Raw genomic sequence first — 21385 nt, 5'->3', positions numbered from 1 at the left:
GGTGTATGGTAGAGTACCGGCAACCAGCATTGACTAAAGCTCAGGGCAAGGTATTTAACAGTCTGATGGCCTGGAGATAGGTGCATCAAAACTTGGACCGAGAAAACGGCTTCTCTAATGTCTCCACCTTCTACATGACTGAGGTCTTTGATCTTTTTGGCCTTCCTGTGACACCGAGTGCTGTAGATGTCCTAGAGGGCAGGCAGTGTGCCCCAGGTGATGCGTTGGGCTGACTGTACCACCCTCTGGAGTCCCCTGCGGTTGCGGACGGTGCACATGCTGTACCAGGCAGTGATTCAGCCCGACAGGATGCTCTCAATGGTGCATCTGTTGAAGTTTATGTTCTTAGGGGCCAAGACAAATTTCTTCAACCTCCTGAGGTTAAAGAGGCACTGTTGCTCCTTCTTCAACACACTGTCTGTGTGGATGGACCATTTCAGGTTGTCAGTGATGTGCACGCCAAGGAACTTGGAATCTTTTCACCCTCTCCACAGCTGCCCTGTCAATGTGGATGGGTGCGTGCTCCCTCTGTCGACTTCAGGAGACAGCAATCAGCTTCTTCATTTTGTTGACATTGAGGGAGAGGTTATTTTCCTGGCACCACTCCGCCAGGGAACTCACCTCCCTCTAGGCTGTCTCGTAGTTATTGGTAATCAGGCCTACCACTGTTGTGTTGTCTGCAAACATGATGATGGAGATGTGCGTGGCCACGCAGTCATGGGTGAACAGGGAGTACAGGAGAGGGCTGAGCAAGGTGTAGGTGATATGATCCTTAACTAGACTCAAAGCACTTCATGATGACAGAAGTGAGTGCTCCAGGGCCATAGTCATTTATTTCAGTTACCTTCGCTTTCTTGGGTACAGGAACAGTAGTGGACATCTTGAAGCAGGTGGGGACAATGAACTGGGTTATGGGGAGATTGAAAATGTCTGAACACTCCAGCCAGCTGGTCTGCACATGTTCTGAGGATGCGGCTAGGGATACAGTCTGGCTGGGCCTGCAGTCTTGCGAGGGTTAACACACTTAAATGTCTTACTCACATTGGAGAACAAAAGGACTTGAGTTCCTGTACATTACCACAATCACACCATGAGTAGTTAATCATAAAACATACACCTCCACCTTTCTTTTTCCCGGAGAGTTCTTTCTTCCTGTCCGTGCTATGTACAGAGAACCTCGCTGGTTGGGGGTAAGAACATGGGATCCAATTCAGGAAAGTCACATTTCTGGTGAGTGACCACAATGCTGGAGAGTGACCACAATGCTGGAGAGTGACACAATGCTGGAGAGTGACCGGCGATCTGATATCCAAAAGTTATTTAGGACTGTAGGTAATAATGCGAGAAACATTATTACCTACACACACGGCGCCATCTTGTGATTCAGGCCACACAGTGTGTATAGTATTTCCTTGTGCCTTTCACAGTGCCAGGCAGTCAGCCACATCAGAAGAGCCTTGGCCTGAGCTCAGCATGTTCCAGCATGCTGCCCTGCGTGTTTCCAAGAGCACCGCTTCCGAGAACACTGGGCCTGGCTAACCACACCTACACACAGGCACACACACACGCAGGCAGGCTGGCTGGCTCAGGCGACACAGTGACTGAAGACATGTGGGGGAATGCGAGGCGCAGATGTGTTCATTAGCAGTGGTGTTCTCTTTGGTTTCACACACACACACACTTTTCCCAACCTGTAACTGTGAGTGTTCATTGGGTCAGCTGACAGTGTCTGTGAAGGATCATGGAAAATCCCAGACTGTGTTGCTGAATATCAGTTCTACAGGCCTGACTGACTGACTTACCAGGGTATTTAGGCTAACTAGCAATGAATCTATAGGCCGTTTCTCACGTTGACTCAGGTTCTAATCACACGGAACCCAAACCGGCTGCGCACGTGCGCCATCTTGCGCTATTGTGCATACATAGATTCCCCCCCCCCACACCAAACACGATCACGACACGCAGGTAAAAATATCAAAACAAACTCTGAATCAATGACATTAATTTGGAGACAGGTCAAAAATCATTAAACATGTATGGCAATTTAGCTAGTTAGTGTTAATTTATCCTGTTGCTAGCTAATTTGTCCTGGGATATAAACATTGAGTTGTTATTTTACCTGAAATGCACAAGGACTTCTACTCCAACAATTCATCCACACATAAAAACGGCCAACCGAATCGTTTCTAGTCATCTCTCCTCCTTCCAGGCCTTTTCATTGTTTAACTCATATGGTGATCGCATCTAAACGTTCATTGTATTACCACGACTACCGGCAAAACAGTTAGTCTTTCAGTCACCCACGTGGGTATAACCAATGAGGAGATGGCACATGGGTACCTGCTTCTATAAACCATTGAGGAGATGGGAGAGGCAGGACTTTCAGCGCGATCTGCATCAAATAGGAAGGAATTCTATTTTAGCCCTTGGTGTCGCAGACGCTCGTTGGCCCGTGCGAGCAGTGTGGGTGCAATAATTGAATAACATGGATTTCTAAATTGAATTTGCGACGTGTCCGGACTGGTCAGCATGTTAGGGGTGTGAACGTTTAAACCAGCGTTTCCCAAACTCGGTCCTCGGGACCCCAAGTGGTGCACGTTTAGTTGATGTAACACTACACAGCTGGTTCATATGATCAAAGCTTGTTGATTATTTGAATCAGCTGTGTAGTGCTAGGGCAGAAACCTTGAACCTTGAAGTCCACCTGTGGAAAATTCAATTGATTGGACATGATTTGGAAAGGCACACACCTGTCTATATAAGGTCCCACAATTGACAGTGCATGTCAGAGCAAAAACCAAGCCATGAGGTCGAAAGAATTGTCCGTAGAGCTCCGAGACAGGATTGTGTCGAGGATCTGGGGAAGGGTACTAGAAAAGGTCCCCTAGAATACAGTGGCCTCCATCAATCTTAAGGGGAATAAGTTTGGAAAAACCAAGACTCTTTCTAGAGCTGGCCGCCCGGCCTAACCGAGCAATCGGGGGAGAAGGGCTTTGATCAGGAAGGTGACCAAGAACCCGATGGTCACTCTGACAGAGCTCCAGAGTTCCTCTGTGGAGATGGGAGAACCTTCCAGAAGGACAACCATCTCTGCAGCACTCCACCAATCAGGCCTTTATAGTAGAGTGGATAGACGGAAGCCACTCCTCAGTAAAAGGCACATAACAGCCCACTTGGAGTTTGCCAGAATGCACCTAACAGACTCTCAGACCATGAGAAACAATATTCTCTGGTCTGATGAAACCAAGATGGAACTCTTTGGCCTGAATGCCAAGCTTCACGTCTGGAGGAAACCTGGCACCATCCCTAAGGTGAAGCATGGTGGTGGCAGTATCATGCTGTCGGGATGTGTTTCAGCGCCAGGGACTGGGAGACTAGTCAGGATCAAGGGAAAGATGAACAGAGTGAAGTACAGAGAGATCCTTGATGAAAACCTGCTCCAGAGTGCTCAGGACCCCAGACTGGGGTGAAGGTTTGCCTTCCAACAGGACAACCCTAAGTACACAGCCAAGACAATGCAGGAATAGCTTTGGGACAAGTCTCTGAATGTCCTTGAGTGGCCCAGCCAGAGCCCAGACTAGAACCAGATCGAAAATCTCAGGAGAGATCTGAAAATAGCTGTGCAGCGATGCTCCCCATCCATCCTGATAGAGCTTGAGAGGATCTGCAGAGAAGAATGGGAGAAACTCCCTAAATACAGGTGTGCCAAGCTTGTAGCGTCATACTCTACTGTAATTGCTGCCAAATGTGCATCAAAGTACCGAATAAAAGGGTATAGTACAGTTGCTCCAATTTCCAAAAAAACAGTATTTGCTTTGTCATTACGGGGTATTGTGTGTAGATTGATGAGGAAAAAAAAAACAATTGAATATATTTTAGAATAAGGCTGTAACGTAACAAAATGTCTGAATACTTTCCGAATGCACAGTCTACCCCCTCCTCTCTCTACCTTGCACTGGCTTGCCGTTCTCTTTATCTTTGCTAATTAATGCGAGTGAGTGTTCGGTCGTTGGTTTGTTCCGTGTAGAATATCCTAGGTTTTTCCATTGATGATAGGCCCAGCTTTACTGAAGTTGCGAGACATTGCAAGCCAAGAAATTGTGAGATGCAGCATTCCATTGAGTGATACAGCTTTTGATTACCAATAGATAGGCGTAGGTGCTGACTGTCTGCCTGGTGGCTGACCTGCCTATACTGAGCCCCTAGTTAGCTCGCAATGGAAGATGCGAGTGTTTCTGTTCTCTGAATTATGGCAACTAATCAATCTCCTCTCTTCCAAAAATATAAAATCTTAGGAGTCCTGGGAGTCGAAATGGGAGTCGACACCGGGAGTCGATGTGTAAGGAGTCAAGGAATCAATTATTTTGGAGTCGACTCTCCACCACTACGTCATTGTCGTTAACAGTTGGAAGAATGGCAGAGAAAGAACAGCAGCAGTAGCAAAGTCAATACTTTGAGAAGTTAAAGGCGTAGTTAGTTGTTTAGGTGCAATTCTGTAAGTCCCAAACCGTTGCTGGCAGCAGCACAGCTGCATTGTGAATTGATGTGGAATTTTATGAAGTTTTTGTATTGTTTTAACGGAAAACCAAGAGAAAAATTACAGTTGAACTTCTTCGGGCTAGGGGCAGTATTCAGAAGTTTGGATGAATGAGGTGCCCAAAGTAATCTGCCTGTTACTGAGGCCCAGAAGCTAGGCTATGCATATAATGGGTAGTATTGGATAGCAAACTCTAAAGTTTCCAAAACTATTAAAATAATGTCTGAGTATAACAGAACTGATATGGCAAGCGAAACCAGAGGACAATCCATCCAGAATTTGTTTTGTTCAGCTCACCCTTGGTTACTATGGTTGTCCACGTAATATAAAAGGAATACCTCTGATTGCAGTTCCTAGGACTTCCACTAGATGTCAAGTCTTTAGAAAGAGTTTCAGGCTTGTTTTTTGAAAAATTAGCTAGAAGTAGTTTAGTAAGTGGCTCCCATTTTGGCGGTAGTGTTTGTTGCGCATTCTGGTGAGGGCGCGTACTTCATTATTTATCTCCAGTAATTGTCTCTGGGATTCTCCGTCTTAAATTGTATCATTCATTTACATATTAGGGTACCTGAGGATTGATTAGGAACATTGATATGTTTGGAAGAAGTTAATTGGTAACTTACGGAATTCATTTGTATGCATTTTGAACGAGGGAAACCGGTGAATTCCTGAGTCAAGCGCGCCAATGAAACAGACTTTTTTGGGATATAAAGGACTTTATCGAACAAAAGGACCATTTGTTATGTAGCTGGGACCCTTGTGTTTGCAACCAGATGAAGATCTTCAAAGGTAAGTGATTTATTTTATCGCTATTTCTGACTTGTGACACCTCTGCTTGGCTAGAAGATGTACGTAATGCTTGTGTTAAGCTTTTAAATCATGTACGACACGTATTTTCATGAATGTTTAATATACGATTTTTGTTGTTTGCATATGATCATAAGCAGTATGATTGTCAGAGCTGCAGTGTGAACAAAGAACACTGCAAATGTGCTGCGTAGTAGAACTGAACACTCCTACTTTAAACATTTAACAGATACAGTACTCTCCTCCCTATCTCTATACCGTTCTCTCTCATGTCTCTCTCGTTTCTATCATTCAGACACCGTTGCCAGTCTGTACATCATCATGTCTTATCAGGTTGTCTGTCGTTTTACGGTGGTACACAGAGAATCATCAATTATTCCATTACCAACCATGTAATTACATTAACTACCATAATATTATATGAACTACAGGACATCCTAGTCACCTAGCCCTAAGGGTTCCTGATAGTCAGAGGAAGCATCCCAATAGTCTAAGGTTAATTATATTGCTTATCTCCTTTCCTGTAATTGCACTGACCTGAAAGGACTGGACAGGTGAAAGCAGTGCTGATGAAGGAGAGGAGACAAGGAGCAGAAGCTACTCTGTTGAGAAGATGTATCGCCCACTCAAACAGACCATCCTGCTTCAGTCAATGACTCTGTCACAACTAGAGGTCGACCGATTAATCGGAATGGCCGATTAATTAGGGACGATTTCAACTTTTCATAACAATCGGTAATCTGCATGTTTGGACACCGATCTTGGCCGATTACATTGCACTCCATGAGGAGACTGCGTGGCAGGCTGACTACCTATTATGCGAGTGCAGCAAGGAGCCAAGGTAAGGTGCTAGCTAGCATTACACTTATCTAATCTTAACAAAACTAGTTAACTACACACGGTTGATGATATTACTAGTTTATCTAGCTTGTCCTGCATTGCATATAATCCATGCAGTGCCTGTTGATTTATCATTGAATAACAGCCTACTTCGCCAAATGGCTGATTTAACAAGCGCATTCGAGAAAAAAAAAGCACTGTCGTTGCACCAATGTGTACTGAACCATAAACATCAATGCCTTTCTTAAAATCAAAACACAGAAGGATATATTTTTTTTAAACCTGCATATTTAGTTAAGAAATTCAAGTTAGCAGGCAAAATTAAACTAGGGAAATTGTCACATCTCTTGTGTTCATTGCACGCAGAGTCAGGGTATATGCAACAGTTTGGGCCGCCTGGCTCATTGCGAACTAATTTGCCAGAATTTTACATAATTATGACATAACATTGAAGGTTGTGCAATGTAACAGGAATATTTAGACTGATGGATGCCACCCGTTAGATAAAATACGGAAAGGTTCCGTATTTCACTGAAAGAATAAACATTTTGTTTTCTAAATGGATTTTACCATATTAATGACCCAAGGCTAGTTTTTTTGTGTGTTATTATATTATAAATAAGTCTGGTCTGACAGAGCAGTGGTAGGCAGCAGCAGGCTCGTAAGCATTCATTCAGACAGCACTCTGTTTGCCAGCAGCTCTTCGCAATGCTTGCTTCACAGCGCTGTTCATGACTTCAAGCCTATCAACTCCCGAGATTAGGCTGGCAATACTAAAGTACCTGTTAGAACATCCAATAGTCAAAAGGTATATGAAATAATAACGGTATAGAGATAAATAGTCCTATAATAACTACAACCTAAAACTTCTTGCCTGGGAATATTGAAGACTCATGTTAAAATGAACCACCAGCTTTCGTATGTTCTGAGCAAGGAACTTAAACATTAGCTTTTTTTACATGGCACATATTGCACTTTTACTTTCTTCAAGTATTCTTTTTGCATTATTTAAACCAAATTGAACAAGTTTCATTATTTATTTGAGACTAAATTGATTTTATTGATTTATTATATTAAGTTCAAATAAGTGTTCATTGTTCATTCCGTATTGTTGTAATTGTCATTATTACAATATAAAAATCGGCATCGGCTTTTTTTTGGTCCTCCAATAATCGGCATCGGTGTTGAAAAATCATAATCGGTCGACCTCTAGTCACAACACAGGGCAATGACTTTGGAACAGAACTCTTTAACAACCCTGCACCATTCTCCATTATGCTGCTGCACATTCCACTGCTTATTGCAAGGCTCTTGCAAATTGTTTGAATATTTATTTATTGAGCGAGGGAATTCATTGGACAGGGATTCATGCCGTGTTAGTGCTAATCGGAACTACGAATCTCTGAAATCTCCTAATTGAACGTTGCAAGTGTAAAACTACAACCAATTAAAAGTGGCACGTGTAAAAGTACAACCAGTTAGCAAGAAGAGAAATGTCAGTTTCCTAGTTCCAACTAGCATGTGAACACGACATTGCTCCCTAGTGGAGCAGCGGTCTAAGGCACTGCATCTCAGTGCTAGAGGCGTCACTACAGACCCTGGTTCGACAAAGCTCTCCATTTGGCAAATCTGACCATAATTCTATCCTCCTAATTCCGGCTTAAAAGCAAAAACTTAAGCAGGAAGCACCAGTGACTCGGTCAAAAAGTGGTCAGATGAAGCAGATGCTAAGCTACAGGACTGTTTTGCTAGCAGACTGGAATATGTTCCGGGATTCATCAGTTGGCATTGAGGAGTACACCACATCAGTCTGGCTTAGTAAGTGCATCGATGATGTCGTCCCCACTGTGACCGTACGTACATACAGTTGAAGTTGGAAGTTTACAAACACTTATGTTGTAGTCATAAACTCATTTTTCAACCACTCCACAAATGTCTTGTGAACAAACTATAGTTTTGGCAAGTCAGTTAGGACATCTAGCATGACAAGTAATTTTTCCAACAATTGTTTACAGACTATTTCACTGTATCACGATTCCAGCGGGTCAGAAGTTTACATACACTAAGTTGACTGTGCCTTTAAATAGCTTAGAAAATTCCAGAAAATGTCATCATGGCTTTAGAAGTTTGTTAGGCTAATTGACATCATTTGAGTCAAGTGGGTGTACCTCAAATCAAATTTTATTTGTCACATACACATGGTTAGCAGATGTTAATGCGAGTGTAGCGAAATGCTTGTGCTTCTAGTTCCGACAATGCAGTGATAACCAACAAGTAATCTAACTAACAATTCCAAAACTACTGTCTTATACACAGTGTAAGGGGATAAAGAATATGTACGTAAGGTAATATGAATGGGATATATGACCTGTGGATGTATTTCAAGGCCTACCTTCAAACTCAGTGCCTCTTTTCTTGACATCATGGGGAAATCAGCCAAGACCTCAGAAAACAATTGTAGACCTCCACAAGTCTGGTTCATCCTTGGGATCAATTTCCAAATGCCTGAAGGTACCACGTTCATCTGTACAAGGAATAGTATGCAAGTATAAACACCATGGGACCACGCAGCCGTCATAACGCTCAGGAAGGAGACACGTTCTGTCTCCTGGAGATGCACTTTTCACACCAAAGTATGTTCAACTCAATCCCAGAACAACAGCAAAGGACCTTGTGAAGGTCTGAGCTGGACCCAAGGAAAGAAACAATAAGCATCCAAAAACACCCCTAAGCTAGACCAGCCTATTTCAACAACAGCTAATTAACCAAAAATACAGTGGGTGGTCCACCCAGGTCTAACTAGTGTATTTAACAAGTTCACCTACGGGTAGTGTATGCCCATGGGCGACTTGTCTTCTTTCCCCCTTTTCCCACCATCAAACAAACACTCAAACACAATAACCAAAAACAATAGGACAAAGTGATATGGAGGTACTAAACCAAAATATAGCTCAATACATAAAGAGCGAGACATAGTAAGAGCGAGTGAACCAGCACTCTACAGACATATGGCATTTACAGAGCGATTGAGCTGCAGAGCAAACAACTGACAGGGTTTTTAAATCAAGGGAAAGCAACTGTGATTGGGTAGGAAACAGGAGGAGGTGTGTCTTCTGATTGATGATTGATTGGTGACTGATTGGGGAGTGATGATTTTCACCTGTGAGGGGAGAAGGAGAGGAAAGAACACAGGATACATACACACACACACACAGGATACCTGGGATACCTACCAAGCATACTTCCAAAGTTGGCAAAATGGCTTAAGGACAACAAAGTCACTTTAACTCTACCTACATTCATGTACATATTACCTTGACTAACTGGTGCCCCCGCACATTGACTCTGTACCTGTACCCCCTGTATATAGCCTCCACATTGACTCTGTACCGGTACCCCCTGTATATAGCCTCCATATTGACTCTGTACCGGTACCCCCTGTATATAGCCTCCACATTGACTCTGTACCGGTACCCCCTGTATATAGCTTCCACATTGACTCTGTACCGGTACCCCCTGTATATAGCCTCCACATTGACTCTGTACCGGTACCCCCTGTATATAGCCTCCACATTGACTCTGTACCGGTACCCCCTGTATATAGCCTCCACATTGACTCTGTACCGGTACCCCCTGTATATAGCCTCCACATTGACTCTGTACCGGTACCCCTGTATATAGCCTCCACATTGACTCTGTACCGGTACCCCCTGTATATAGCCTCCACATTGACTCTGTACCGGTACCCCCTGTATATAGCCTCCACATTGACTCTGTACCGGTACCCCCTGTATATAGCCTCCACATTGACTCTGTACCGGTACCCCTGTATATACCCCCTGTATATAGCCTCCACATTGACTCTGTACCGGTACCCCCTGTATATAGCCTCCACATTGACTCTGTACCGGTACCCCCTGTATATAGCCTGTATATAGCCTCCACATTGACTCTGTACCGGTACCCCCTGTATATAGCCTCCACATAGCCTCCACATTGACTCTGACTACCCCCTGTATATAGCCTCCACATTGACTCTGTACCGGTACCCCCTGTATATAGCCTCCACATTGACTCTGTACCGGTACCCCTGTATATAGCCTCCACATTGACTCTGTACCGGTACCCCCTGTATATAGCCTCCACATTGACTCTGTACCGGTACCCCCTGTATATAGCCTCCACATTGACTCTGTACCGGTACCCCTTGTATATAGCCTCCACATTGACTCTGTACCGGTACCCCCTGTATATAGCCTCCACATTGACTCTGTACCGGTACCCCCTGTATATAGCCTCCACATTGACTCTGTACCGGTACCCCCTGTATATAGCCTCCACATTGACTCTGTACCGGTACCCCCTGTATATAGCCTCCACATTGACTCTGTACCGGTACCCCTGTATATCGCCTCCCATTGACTCTGTACCGGTACCCCCTGTATATCGCCTCCACATTGACTCTGTACCGGTACCCCCTGTATATAGCCTCCACATTGACTCTGTACCGGTACCCCCTGTATATCGCCTCCACATTGACTCTGTACCGGTACCCCCTGTATATAGCCTCCACATTGACTCTGTACCGGTACCCCCTGTATATAGCCTCCACATTGACTCTGTACCGGTACCCCCTGTATATAGCCTCCACATTGACTCTGTACCGGTACCCCCTGTATATAGCCTCCACATTGACTCTGTACCGGTACCCCCTGTATATAGCCTCCACATTGACTCTGTACCGGTACCCCCTGTATATAGCCTCCACATTGACTCTGTAGCCTCCACATTGACTCTGTACCCCCTGTATATAGCCTCCACATTGACTCTGTACCGGTACCCCTGTATATAGCCTCCACATTGACTCCCGGTACCCCCTGTATATAGCCTCCACATTGACTCTGTACCGGTACCCCCTGTATATAGCCTCCACATTGACTCTGTACCGGTACCCCCTGTATATAGCCTCCACATTGACTCTGTACCGGTACCCCCTGTATATAGCCTCCACATTGACTCTGTACCGGTACCCCCTGTATATAGCCTCCACATTGACTCTGTACCGGTACCCCCTGTATATAGCCTCGCTATTGTTATTTAACTGCTGCTCTTTAATTATTTTTTACTTTTATTTTTTTCACTTAACATGTATTTTTCTTAACTGCATTGTTGGTTAAGGGCTTGTAAGTAAGCAGTTCACTGTAAGGTATTCGGTGCATGTGACAAATACAATTTGATTTGATTCCTTGCTGTGTCACAACTGGCCGTGATTGGGAGTCCCGTAGGGTGGCGCACAATTAGCCCAGCGTCGTCCGGGTTAGGATTGATTTTTTAAAATGTTTTATTTAACCTTTATTTAACTAGGCAAGTCAGTTAAGAACAAATTCGTATTTACAATGACGGCCTACCCCGGCCAAACACGGACGACGCTGGGCCAATTGTGCCAATTGCGGGTTTGGCTGGGGTAGGCCGGCATTGTAAATACGAATTTGTTCTTAACTGACTTGCCTAGTTAAATAAAGGTTAAATAAAACAAAAAAATAGCAGAAATGTGGGTGGCGGGAAAGATAATGATGGTGAAAGGTGAAGTTACTCCTAGACACTGATCTATGGTCAGTTTGATGTTTTCCCCCTAATGATTAGCATTAGGATTCGGGGAGGGTAAACTGATCCTAGGTCTGTGCCTAAGGGCAACTTCTACCCAGAGCTTTGTGGTTATCTAGTTAAACTAATGGATCTGTCTGCAGGTGATGACATGAAACAGCTACCAAAAGGAGAGACAGAGACCTGTAACATGTGGTTGAATCATATGCAGGGCTGCAGCATTCATCTGACGTTTCAAGGCAGAGGGGTAACGTTTGAACCCCTCCAGTCTATGAATGCAGGCTGGATAGTTATAGGGAGGAATATCTGCTTCTCCTTTCAAATTCAATACAAATTGCTCCCTGTAAACAGGGTTTTACTCAGGAATGTTGTCGGTCAGACTGGAAATGACTGCTCATCAGTCTTGCAAGGAGAAGCACAGAGAGAGCAGTGAGGAGTGAGCGACTGAGGCTTAAGCTTCACCAAAGTGGAGGGCTGGTTGGACAGACAGACAGGCAGGCATGTCTAGAGCAGTGCAGGGTGAAACGTCAGATTGGAGTCCACAGTAAACTGTACTCAGTAAACAGATCTGTAGAAAGTTAATGACAGATGTGTCTAAGCTTGCTCTAGTCCTATCCATCACCACCAGGTCTGTCTTCCTCATAGCAACGGACCATCCCCAAGGCAACGCCTCAGTGTTTTCCGTGTTTAGAACACACTCCTAGAACAAATTTTCACCAGTTCTCTAAATAATGAATGCTGCGATTGGTAACATGCATTTCGCTTAGTTTAAGTAACATCCATTTCCCCCTGATTGAATGAAAAAAATGGCTTCTGAGGGGTTGGGTTAAATGTGGAAGACACTTTTCCATTGAATGCATTGTTATGCAGCTGACTAGGTATGCCTTTCCCTTCCCCAAATGCGCATGCATGAATGTGCTTTTCTCATTTTAAATGCACTGGCCCCAGTCACCTCAGCCAATCGGATTTGATGCTTTGCCCACACCCACTGTCCCAGCAGCCTTTTGAAGTATTACCTGACTGTGTCCTTCACAGACAGACACCTCCTAGTTTTAATCTGCTGCCAGCCTAATCAAGCTACTATGGCTTTACAGCAGGCCCTTAATGCTGCAGTCTGCACAGTCCTAGCCTGTGTGTGCTGCCTGGCTACCACTGATATGTGGGAATAAACTGTACATATAGTTTCTCTGAGCATGTGCTTCATCTTAGGACATATTGACATTGTTTGGGACTGCACCGAAAACATCTAGGCTAGGCCTGCTTCGTTTTTTTTGGATAAACAAAAGCAGCACCTAGACAATGACTGCTAGGTTGAGGGCACAGAGACTAGACCTCTACAGTGTGCTGTCTACACTGAGAACAGATCATTTTCCCAATGGAGCAATACATAATCACTCTGTCCTGTTGTGTGCGTGCGTTAGAGCTGGGCGATATGGACCAAAATACATATTGCGATAAATTCTCTGAATTGATGCGATAACGATAAATAGAATGATACATTTATTAATGTACATCACAGTTTTTTCTAGTAATTTGATGGTTGTAGCAATCAATTGTCCCATTAACAATCATCCATGTTAGCAAACTTGATAAATGTCAAACTTCACATTTCTCTAGTATAGGCTACTAAAAATATCAGCAAAAATAATCGGTATGGCCGGTGTCATACATTGTTCGGTTCATCGTTCCAGCTCGTGTGCGTGTGCGTGTGCGTGTGCGTGTGTGTGTGTGTGTGTGTGTGTGTGTGTGTGTGTGTGTGTGTGTGTGTGTGTGTGTGTGTGTGTGTGTGTGTGTGTGTGCGTGTGCGTGTGCGTGTGAAGGGCATATGTGAGCTCAGCAGTAAAACAATCTGGGGTGGTCCATTTAACGGTGGCTGTGTTAGATATCTGAGTAGAGTGAATAGGGAGGAAGTAGAGGGGGTAACCATGAAGGACAGGAAGTTACCTCTCGCTGCAGGGTGTCTCTTTACACATAGGACAGGAAATAGACCGGAGACATGACACAGCACTTCCTGTTAGAGGGCAACAGAGACATGCTCACCCTTCATATCATGCCGTTCATCGGGGCTAAATCTGGATGCATACATGACACATTCTCAAAATGAGCATTCATCATGCGTTGGGCTTTTCGTACACTACTTTTGTTCTTTGGACCTTGTTTACCTGCTGTTGGGAGTTAAAGGCTGTGTAATAATGTCTAGTTGTAGTTCCAGGTCTTTAGACAAACCTTTTCAGTTGATAGCACCAGCACATGATTTGGTCGCACCATTTTTTCACCGCTACTTGGCAACAATAACTGTCTCATAATGTATCTGCATTCCATACAGAACCAGGATAATAATGACTCATGTAAATAATACTTGCCGGGGAAAGCGGATGATGCGTGCATAATTTAAATGTTATCTTTAATCTGAGTGCTATAGTAGCCTATAATGACCTACCCTCCATACACTAATAATTACATTTTAACTTGACAGTATCACAATTACATTGATTGCACAATCTCAAAAAGGGTGTTATTGTTAGCGTTTTTAAACAGACACTACAGTTGTAGAGCTCTTAAAATGTGTTTGATCTTTTCATAAATTCAGTTTTTGAAGTAACATTTTTCTAGGTTTATGAGGTATTCGGTCTCAAAATCACACTTTTTTAATAGAAAAATTACTAAATCTGGATGATCTAAATCCACAACAATGCTTAAGGAGACCACTTTTAAGGTCGGGAAACATGTAGAGTGCCCTTTTAATTCAATTGTAGCTAGAGACCTTGTTTAGCTAGCGGTGTTTTCGTACTGTACAATGTGTGATGGCAGAGTTAGCAAACCAAATGCCCCACAATTGATACAAATCATCATGATATCATTCTGCCAGGTAAGCAGGCCTACCTTGCCATCAAAATGGACTGTAATTGGGAAGTGTTTTTGAGAAAGCATTTAGAAATGTTCATTCAAACAGCACATGATAACTGAATTGAGCGTCGCAAAGATTTAACCAAGACTTCGGACCAAACTTTTTGAAAACCTGGTCTGCATGCCCATTGTTGCGTACCCATTGCTGTTTGAATAAACCTGGTCTGCATGCCCATTGTTGCGTACCCATTGCTGTTTGAATAAACCTGGTCTGCATGCCCATTGTTGCGTATCCATTGCTGTTTGAATAAACCTGGTCTGCATGCCCATTGTTGCGTACCCATTGCTGTTTGAATAAACCTGCATCATAAAGAAAAAGTGAAACAAAAACACATTTTACCAACAAAAAAATATTTAACTGGCACCCCAGTTTTGAGCCCTCCTTCAGACGTAGACAGTAGGTCTATGGGGCTGCCTGTGTAACAGCTTGTTGTTGAGGTCAGCTATAAACAGTAGGTCTATAATAATAGGCCTATCTATGTGGAGTAAAGGAAACTGGCCCTGGACCAACCAGGCCTCTTGGAGTGAGATCCTTTTTGTTTTTGCCTCAACACTTTTGAGGAGTGTGTTCTGAAAGAAGTGTTTAAATCTACCTGACCTGGCTTCTGACCTGCAGGGAGGTGCTGGTTGGTTGGTCCATGTTGTTTTTGGCTGGATAGGGGGGAGTTCTTTCTGACATTGTTGTCCTCACCCACACCACCATCGTCGTCACTGAAGGAGCTACTATCACAGATGGCACCGTGACAATCAGGTGATCTGCTAACATGATGTGAGGTCACGCAGGGTCACCTTGTTAATAGGGAAATATAACACTGAATGAGTTTACAATACCTTTCAGAGTGTATATTTATGTGATCAAAGCCATTCCAAGTGGTCTAATTGCTCTAATGAAAAATAATATTAGCTTTGATGGTGATCACAGCTTATCCAGAACTCAGTCTGGAAGGCATGGGCTTACTTGAGAAATCTTGTAACAAATACATAAGACACATTTCCATTCAAAGAACCAATTTATGCCTCGAGGTAAAACAAAATATTGTAACATGTTGGTCGATGCCTTACAAATACTGTATACCAAACAAACTTAAGGAAATGCTCTCCTAAGATTTTACATAAGTATCCATGTAATTCCATGTTGTCCAAATTTGTCGATGTTGATATGTGTTATCTGCAAAAAAAAGGTGAAAATCTGACACACTAGGTTCTACTGTATGAGTGTAAGTCTGTGATAGATTTCTGGGAAAACCTTGCAACTTCTAGACAACTACCCATGTTTTTGACATGAAGGTTATACTATGCTACTATTGCGATGATGACAAGACTATTGAAATTATTTTTTTTACGTTCTTGTTGCCAAATACACAATCAATACACAAATACACAATCAACAATTCCAGAATTCTATACCAAAATGACAAATAATTGATTTAATTGAATCATCTAGTTAACACATTATCCCTACTTAACAAAAATAATGACATCTTCTTGAATCATTATGAGATCATGTGTTTGGAGTCTGTTGTTTTTACCGGTGGGCTTTGTTTTGTGTTGGACGTGTTTGATTTAGTGATGTAAGTTGTTGATTGCTGATCATTTGTAGAATGAATATTTGTGCCTGATATTTGTAATGTGTACAAAAAAACAACAACAAAAAACGTTGTTAGGAACAAAACAAAGAGGAGGAACAGAGAGGAGGAGAGGAATGTCATCAGGATCCTCAGGGAGAGAGAGGACAGGATCCCCCGACCTTTCCCTCTCTGTTTTGGACGGACCTTATACAGGCTTAGATATACAGGCATCCTCATCCTGGATGTAGTGATGGTGTGAAACAAACTGGATGCACGGCAGTGATAGTGTGAAACGTATAGTGATAAGTGTGATAATGATAATGATATCACATTGTGTGATGTATATGGATGTGCTCCTCCGTACGTCTTCTCGCCCCCTAAAATCTCTCTCTCCATCTCTCTCCTCCAGATGTGCACCCCAGCCAACACACCGGCCACCCCGCCCAACTTCCCTGATGCCCTCACCATGTTCTCCCGGCTGAAGGCCTCAGAGAGCTTCACCTCCAGCAGCCCCATGGCCTCCATGGCCACCTCTCCCCCTCCTCCACACGGTTGCTGGGGCGTGCCCCCACTCCCCATGCCCATGAGTGGCCCACAGGGTCAGGGACTCTGGACTCAGGGGCAGCCCCCTTCGCAGCCCCCCTCCAACCCCGCAGTCTGGCCCACGGGGGTCACCGTTAACCCCCACCAGCACCCAGCCACCGAACAGAAGGCGAGTGTGGCCATGGAGGCCGAGAGATGAGGGGCCAGGACTAGACGGCCCTGGGGTGGGGGAGGGGGGGGGGTAGAGGAGACGGATGAGAAGAGGAAAGTGAAGGTGTGTCTCTTTCCATTTGAGGATGGTAGGGTGGAGATAGAGACAGCTACACAAACCAAGAAAAACCAAGCAAGTACTAAACGTGGACAATTCAAGAAGTGGAAACAATGCAAATAAGAAATCAAACTTTTTTTTAAAGAAGTACACACACTTAGTAATAAGAAAGAGAGCAACTGAAATCTTTGTTTAGAAAAAAATATTCTCAGTAAATGCATAGATAAGAGAAATGTATGGAACAAAAAATCTTCAAGTCCAAGGATTATACTTCTGATGTTTTCTGAGACAAGGACTTAAAAGGCAGCAACTGTTTCTGCTCTCTCTTTTCTTTTCATCTGTCCAAGTGTTTTTTTCTCTACTATGAACATGTTATAAAGAGTGTGTGCACTGCATGGAGAGAGGGGATCTGGCAGTACAGTGTTTATACTATACTAGGAACATGTTATAAAGAGTGTGTGCACTGCATGGAGAGAGGGGATCTGGCAGTACAGTGTTTATACTCTACTAGGAACATGTTATAAAGAGTGTGTGCACTGCATGGAGAGAGGGGATCTGGCAGTACAGTGTTTATACTCTACTAGGAACATGTTATAAAGAGTGTGTGCACTGCATGGAGAGAGGGGATCTGGCAGTACAGTGTTTATACTCTACTAGGAACATGGTATAAAGAGTGTGTGCACTGCATGGAGAGAGGGGATCTGGCAGTACAGTGTTTATACTCTACTAGGAACATGGTATAAAGAGTGTGTGCACTGCATGGAGAGAGGGGATCTGGCAGTACAGTGTTTATACTCTACTAGGAACATGGTATAAAGAGTGTGCACTGCATGGAGAGAGGGGACTGGCAGCATGTTTATAGAACATGGTATAAAGAGTGTGTGCACTGCATGGAGAGAGGGGATCTGGCAGTACAGTGTTTATACTCTACTCATCACGAACGTGTTTGTGTGCAGTGTGTTACCATCTCACACAAACACGCACAGCAGAGCAGAAGAAACAGCGACCTAGTTTTCATTACCCATCGTAAGGTGGGACTCTTCTTACCTCACCTAGTCGTCACCTGACTTCTTTCAGCCTATCAGGGATTCTCAACTGTTTGACAACACAGAACTTTTTTTTTAAACCAATTGTGATTTTTCAGCTCTGGTATTTGCTCATGTTGACGATAATATTGTTCACTGCTATAGCTTTTCTTTCCAACGAGGGGTGATGCTTTGCTATTAACCTGGTCTGGAAGATAGAACTGTCCACTGCAAGGTTTCTGCAGATTTGGGTATTATATAAAAATCATGGTTTGATATATTATAGTTTAATATGTTTTTTTTTCTTGGTGGGTGGGATTTGGGAGTGGGCGGGGTTTCTCTAGGTTGTGTTTGGGAAGAGCTGATCGGTGAGGGAAAAATAATATCTACAGAAAAAACAGACTACTATACTATTTGTAAAGCAGAACTTGCCACTTTGCATGATGTGCTCATAATGTATACTGTTTTTTTGTAGCAAACGTACATGAAACCGAGATGTGTTTCTGGCTGTGGGGGTAGGGGATACTACATTTCAACGTTTATTTTACTAGGCACGTCAGTTAAGAACAAATTCTTATTCACAATGACGGTCTACATGGTGTTTTCCATTCCCTCTGGCGTATCATTTGTATTGCAGTATTATACAACTGGGCATCCCGTGCACCGTGGTCCTGCCTATAGCAGGCTATGAAAGGCATTGATTCAAGGCAATATTCACATGCAGGGTCGGCCCCATTCAGTTCTGTTGTCATTGGGTTATTTAAATTGAATAAAGTATATAAAATAAAACCTAGCTAGAAATATATATATATATTTTTTTTTAGGAAGAAATAAATAAACTAGGAATAACTTATTTGGACAATATAATAATGATTATGAGTAAAACATCTTTAAATTGACTAAAATAATGTTTCAGTTCATCCCTTATCCACCATTTTGTTTGAATCCGGGCGTCTCGGGATGGTTTCCCCCTGTATGACTGTATTGATATACCATTTCCACAATATTTGTGGACTACCTGATAATTAACTTATCATTTTTTGTGTTCCTAAATAAATATTGTATGTTGACCTTCCAAGGTATGATGTATGTCTCTTTAGTTGTGACTGAATTTACTCTAGCTGGTGGGTGAAAGAGAGATGGAGATTTAGAGACGAGAGGGGTAGAGAGATTGATATATACTGAACAAAAATATAAATGCAACAATTTCAAGATTTTACTAATTTACAGTTCATAGAAGGGAATCAGTCAATTGAAATAATTTCATTTAGGCCCTATTCTATGGATTTCACATAACTGGGCAGTGGCACAGCCATGGGTGGGCCTGGGAGGGCATATGCCCACCCACTGGGGTGTCAGGTCCAGCCAATCAGAATGAGTTTTTTCCCCACAAAGAGGGATTTATTACAGACAGAAATACTCCTGAGTTTCATCAGCTGTTCAGGTGGCTGGTCTCAGACGATCCCACAGTGTCACGGCATTCATTAGAAGAAGGTGAAGACTAAGGTGCAGGGTGGTACGTGTTCATATTATTTATTTTGACTGAACACTGATTACAAAATAACAAAAAGAATAGCCGAAACAGTTCTGACAGGTGCAACAAACACTAAACAGAAAATAACCACCCACAACTAACTGGGAAAACAGGCTACCTAAGTATGGTTCTTAATCAGAGACAACGAAAGACAGATGCCTCTGATTGAGAACCACACCCGGCCAAACACAGAAATCCAAAACATAGAAAATGAACATAGAATGCCCACCCTAGTCACACAGGTGAAGAAGCCGGATATGGAGGTCCTGGGCTGGCATGGTTACACACGGTCTGCGGTACTTAGTTCAGTTGGACGTACTGCCGAATTCTCTAAAACAACGTTAGAGGCGGGTTATGGTAGAAATTAACATCTGGCAACAACTCTGGTAAACATTCCTGTAGTCAGCATGCCAATTGCACGTTCTCTCAAAACTTGAGACATCTGTAGAATTGTGTTGTGTGACAAAACTGCACATTTTAGAGTGACCTTTTATTGTCCCCAGTACAAGGTGCACCTGTGTAATTATCATGCTGTTTCATCAGATTCTTGATATGCCACAGCTGTCAGGTGGATGGAGTATCTTGGCATAGGAGAAATGCTCAACAAAGCATCACCGGGGGCAAATTACCTGCCCTCCATACAGCACCCGATGTCACAGGAAGGCCAAAAAGATCATCAAGGATATCAACCACCCGAGCCACTGCCTGTTCACACCACTACCATCCAGAAGGCGAGGTCAGTACAGGTGCATCAAAGCTGGACCGAGAGATTGAAAAACAGCTTCTATCTCAAGGTCATCAGACTGCTAAACAGCCATCACTAACTCAGAGAGGCTGCTGCCTACATTGAGACCCAATCACTGGCCACTTTAATAAATGGATCACTAGTCACTTTATACAATGCACTCTAAATAATGCCACTTTAATCATGTTTACATATCTTACATTACTCATATCACATGTATATACTGTATTTTATATCATCTATTGCACCTTGCCTATGCCGCTTGGCCGCTCATCCATATACTTATATGTACATATTCTCATTCACCTCTTTAGATTTGTGTGTATTAGGTTGTTGTTCGGAACTTGTTTGATTACTTGTTAGATATTACTACACTGTCAGAACTAGAAGCACAAGCATTTCACTACACTTGCATTAACATCTGCTAACCATGTGTATGTGACAAATAACATTTGATTTGATGCAAATTTGTGCACAGAATTTGAGAGAAATACACTTTTAGTGGGTATGGAACATTTCTGGGATCTTTTATTTCAGCTCATGAAACCAACACTTTACATGTTGTGTTTATAATGTTGTTCAGTATAGATAGAGAAAAGAGTTGGAGGAGAGTCAGCTTGGGTGAACCGAAATGTGTTAACAGTAACACAGAGAAGATGGATGAATCCTAATTATCACGCCTGGCTACTCAAGCGTGGAAAAGGCATTTAATCCACCAGACCAGTGTCAGACAGAAAGACTCCTAACTCCCGTTTAACCAGTAGGCTACCGCCTGCTTTTCCCTCAATACTGGTCTGACAACTACGCTGACTGGGCACTGATGATTATGTTTAGGCTCTCCTGCATGTGAGGTCATCAATGCTGTGGGGAGGGGGAGGGGATGTGTGTGGACGTGTGTAGGCTCTCGTGACAGGCTGGTAACGTACAAGATTAGGTTCAGGGTTTCCCGAGATCCGTTTGTGTGAGTTTTTCTTCCTCACTACCACCTTATTAGAAGGAGCCACATACAT

General features: G+C 43.2%; 1 protein-coding gene across 1 annotated transcript in view; it reads left to right on the top strand.

Moving 5' to 3' along the window:
- The window catches only part of LOC124040168 (UBA-like domain-containing protein 1), a 32242-nt gene extending 14361 nt beyond the window's left edge, over positions 1–17881 (top strand). Inside the window, exon 3 of the mRNA XM_046357086.1 lies at positions 16670–17881. Coding sequence (XP_046213042.1) covers positions 16670–17002 — 333 coding nt within the window. The 3' untranslated portion in view covers positions 17003–17881. The remainder of the gene's footprint in view (positions 1–16669) is intronic.
- Positions 17882–21385: the final 3504 nt, after the last annotated feature.

This window comes from Oncorhynchus gorbuscha, linkage group LG07 (assembly GCF_021184085.1).
Source record: "Oncorhynchus gorbuscha isolate QuinsamMale2020 ecotype Even-year linkage group LG07, OgorEven_v1.0, whole genome shotgun sequence".
NCBI classification, from domain to species: Eukaryota; Metazoa; Chordata; class Actinopteri; order Salmoniformes; family Salmonidae; genus Oncorhynchus; species Oncorhynchus gorbuscha.
Note: the sequence above shows the minus strand (reverse complement) of the source record. Positions and strands in the feature narration are given on the sequence as shown.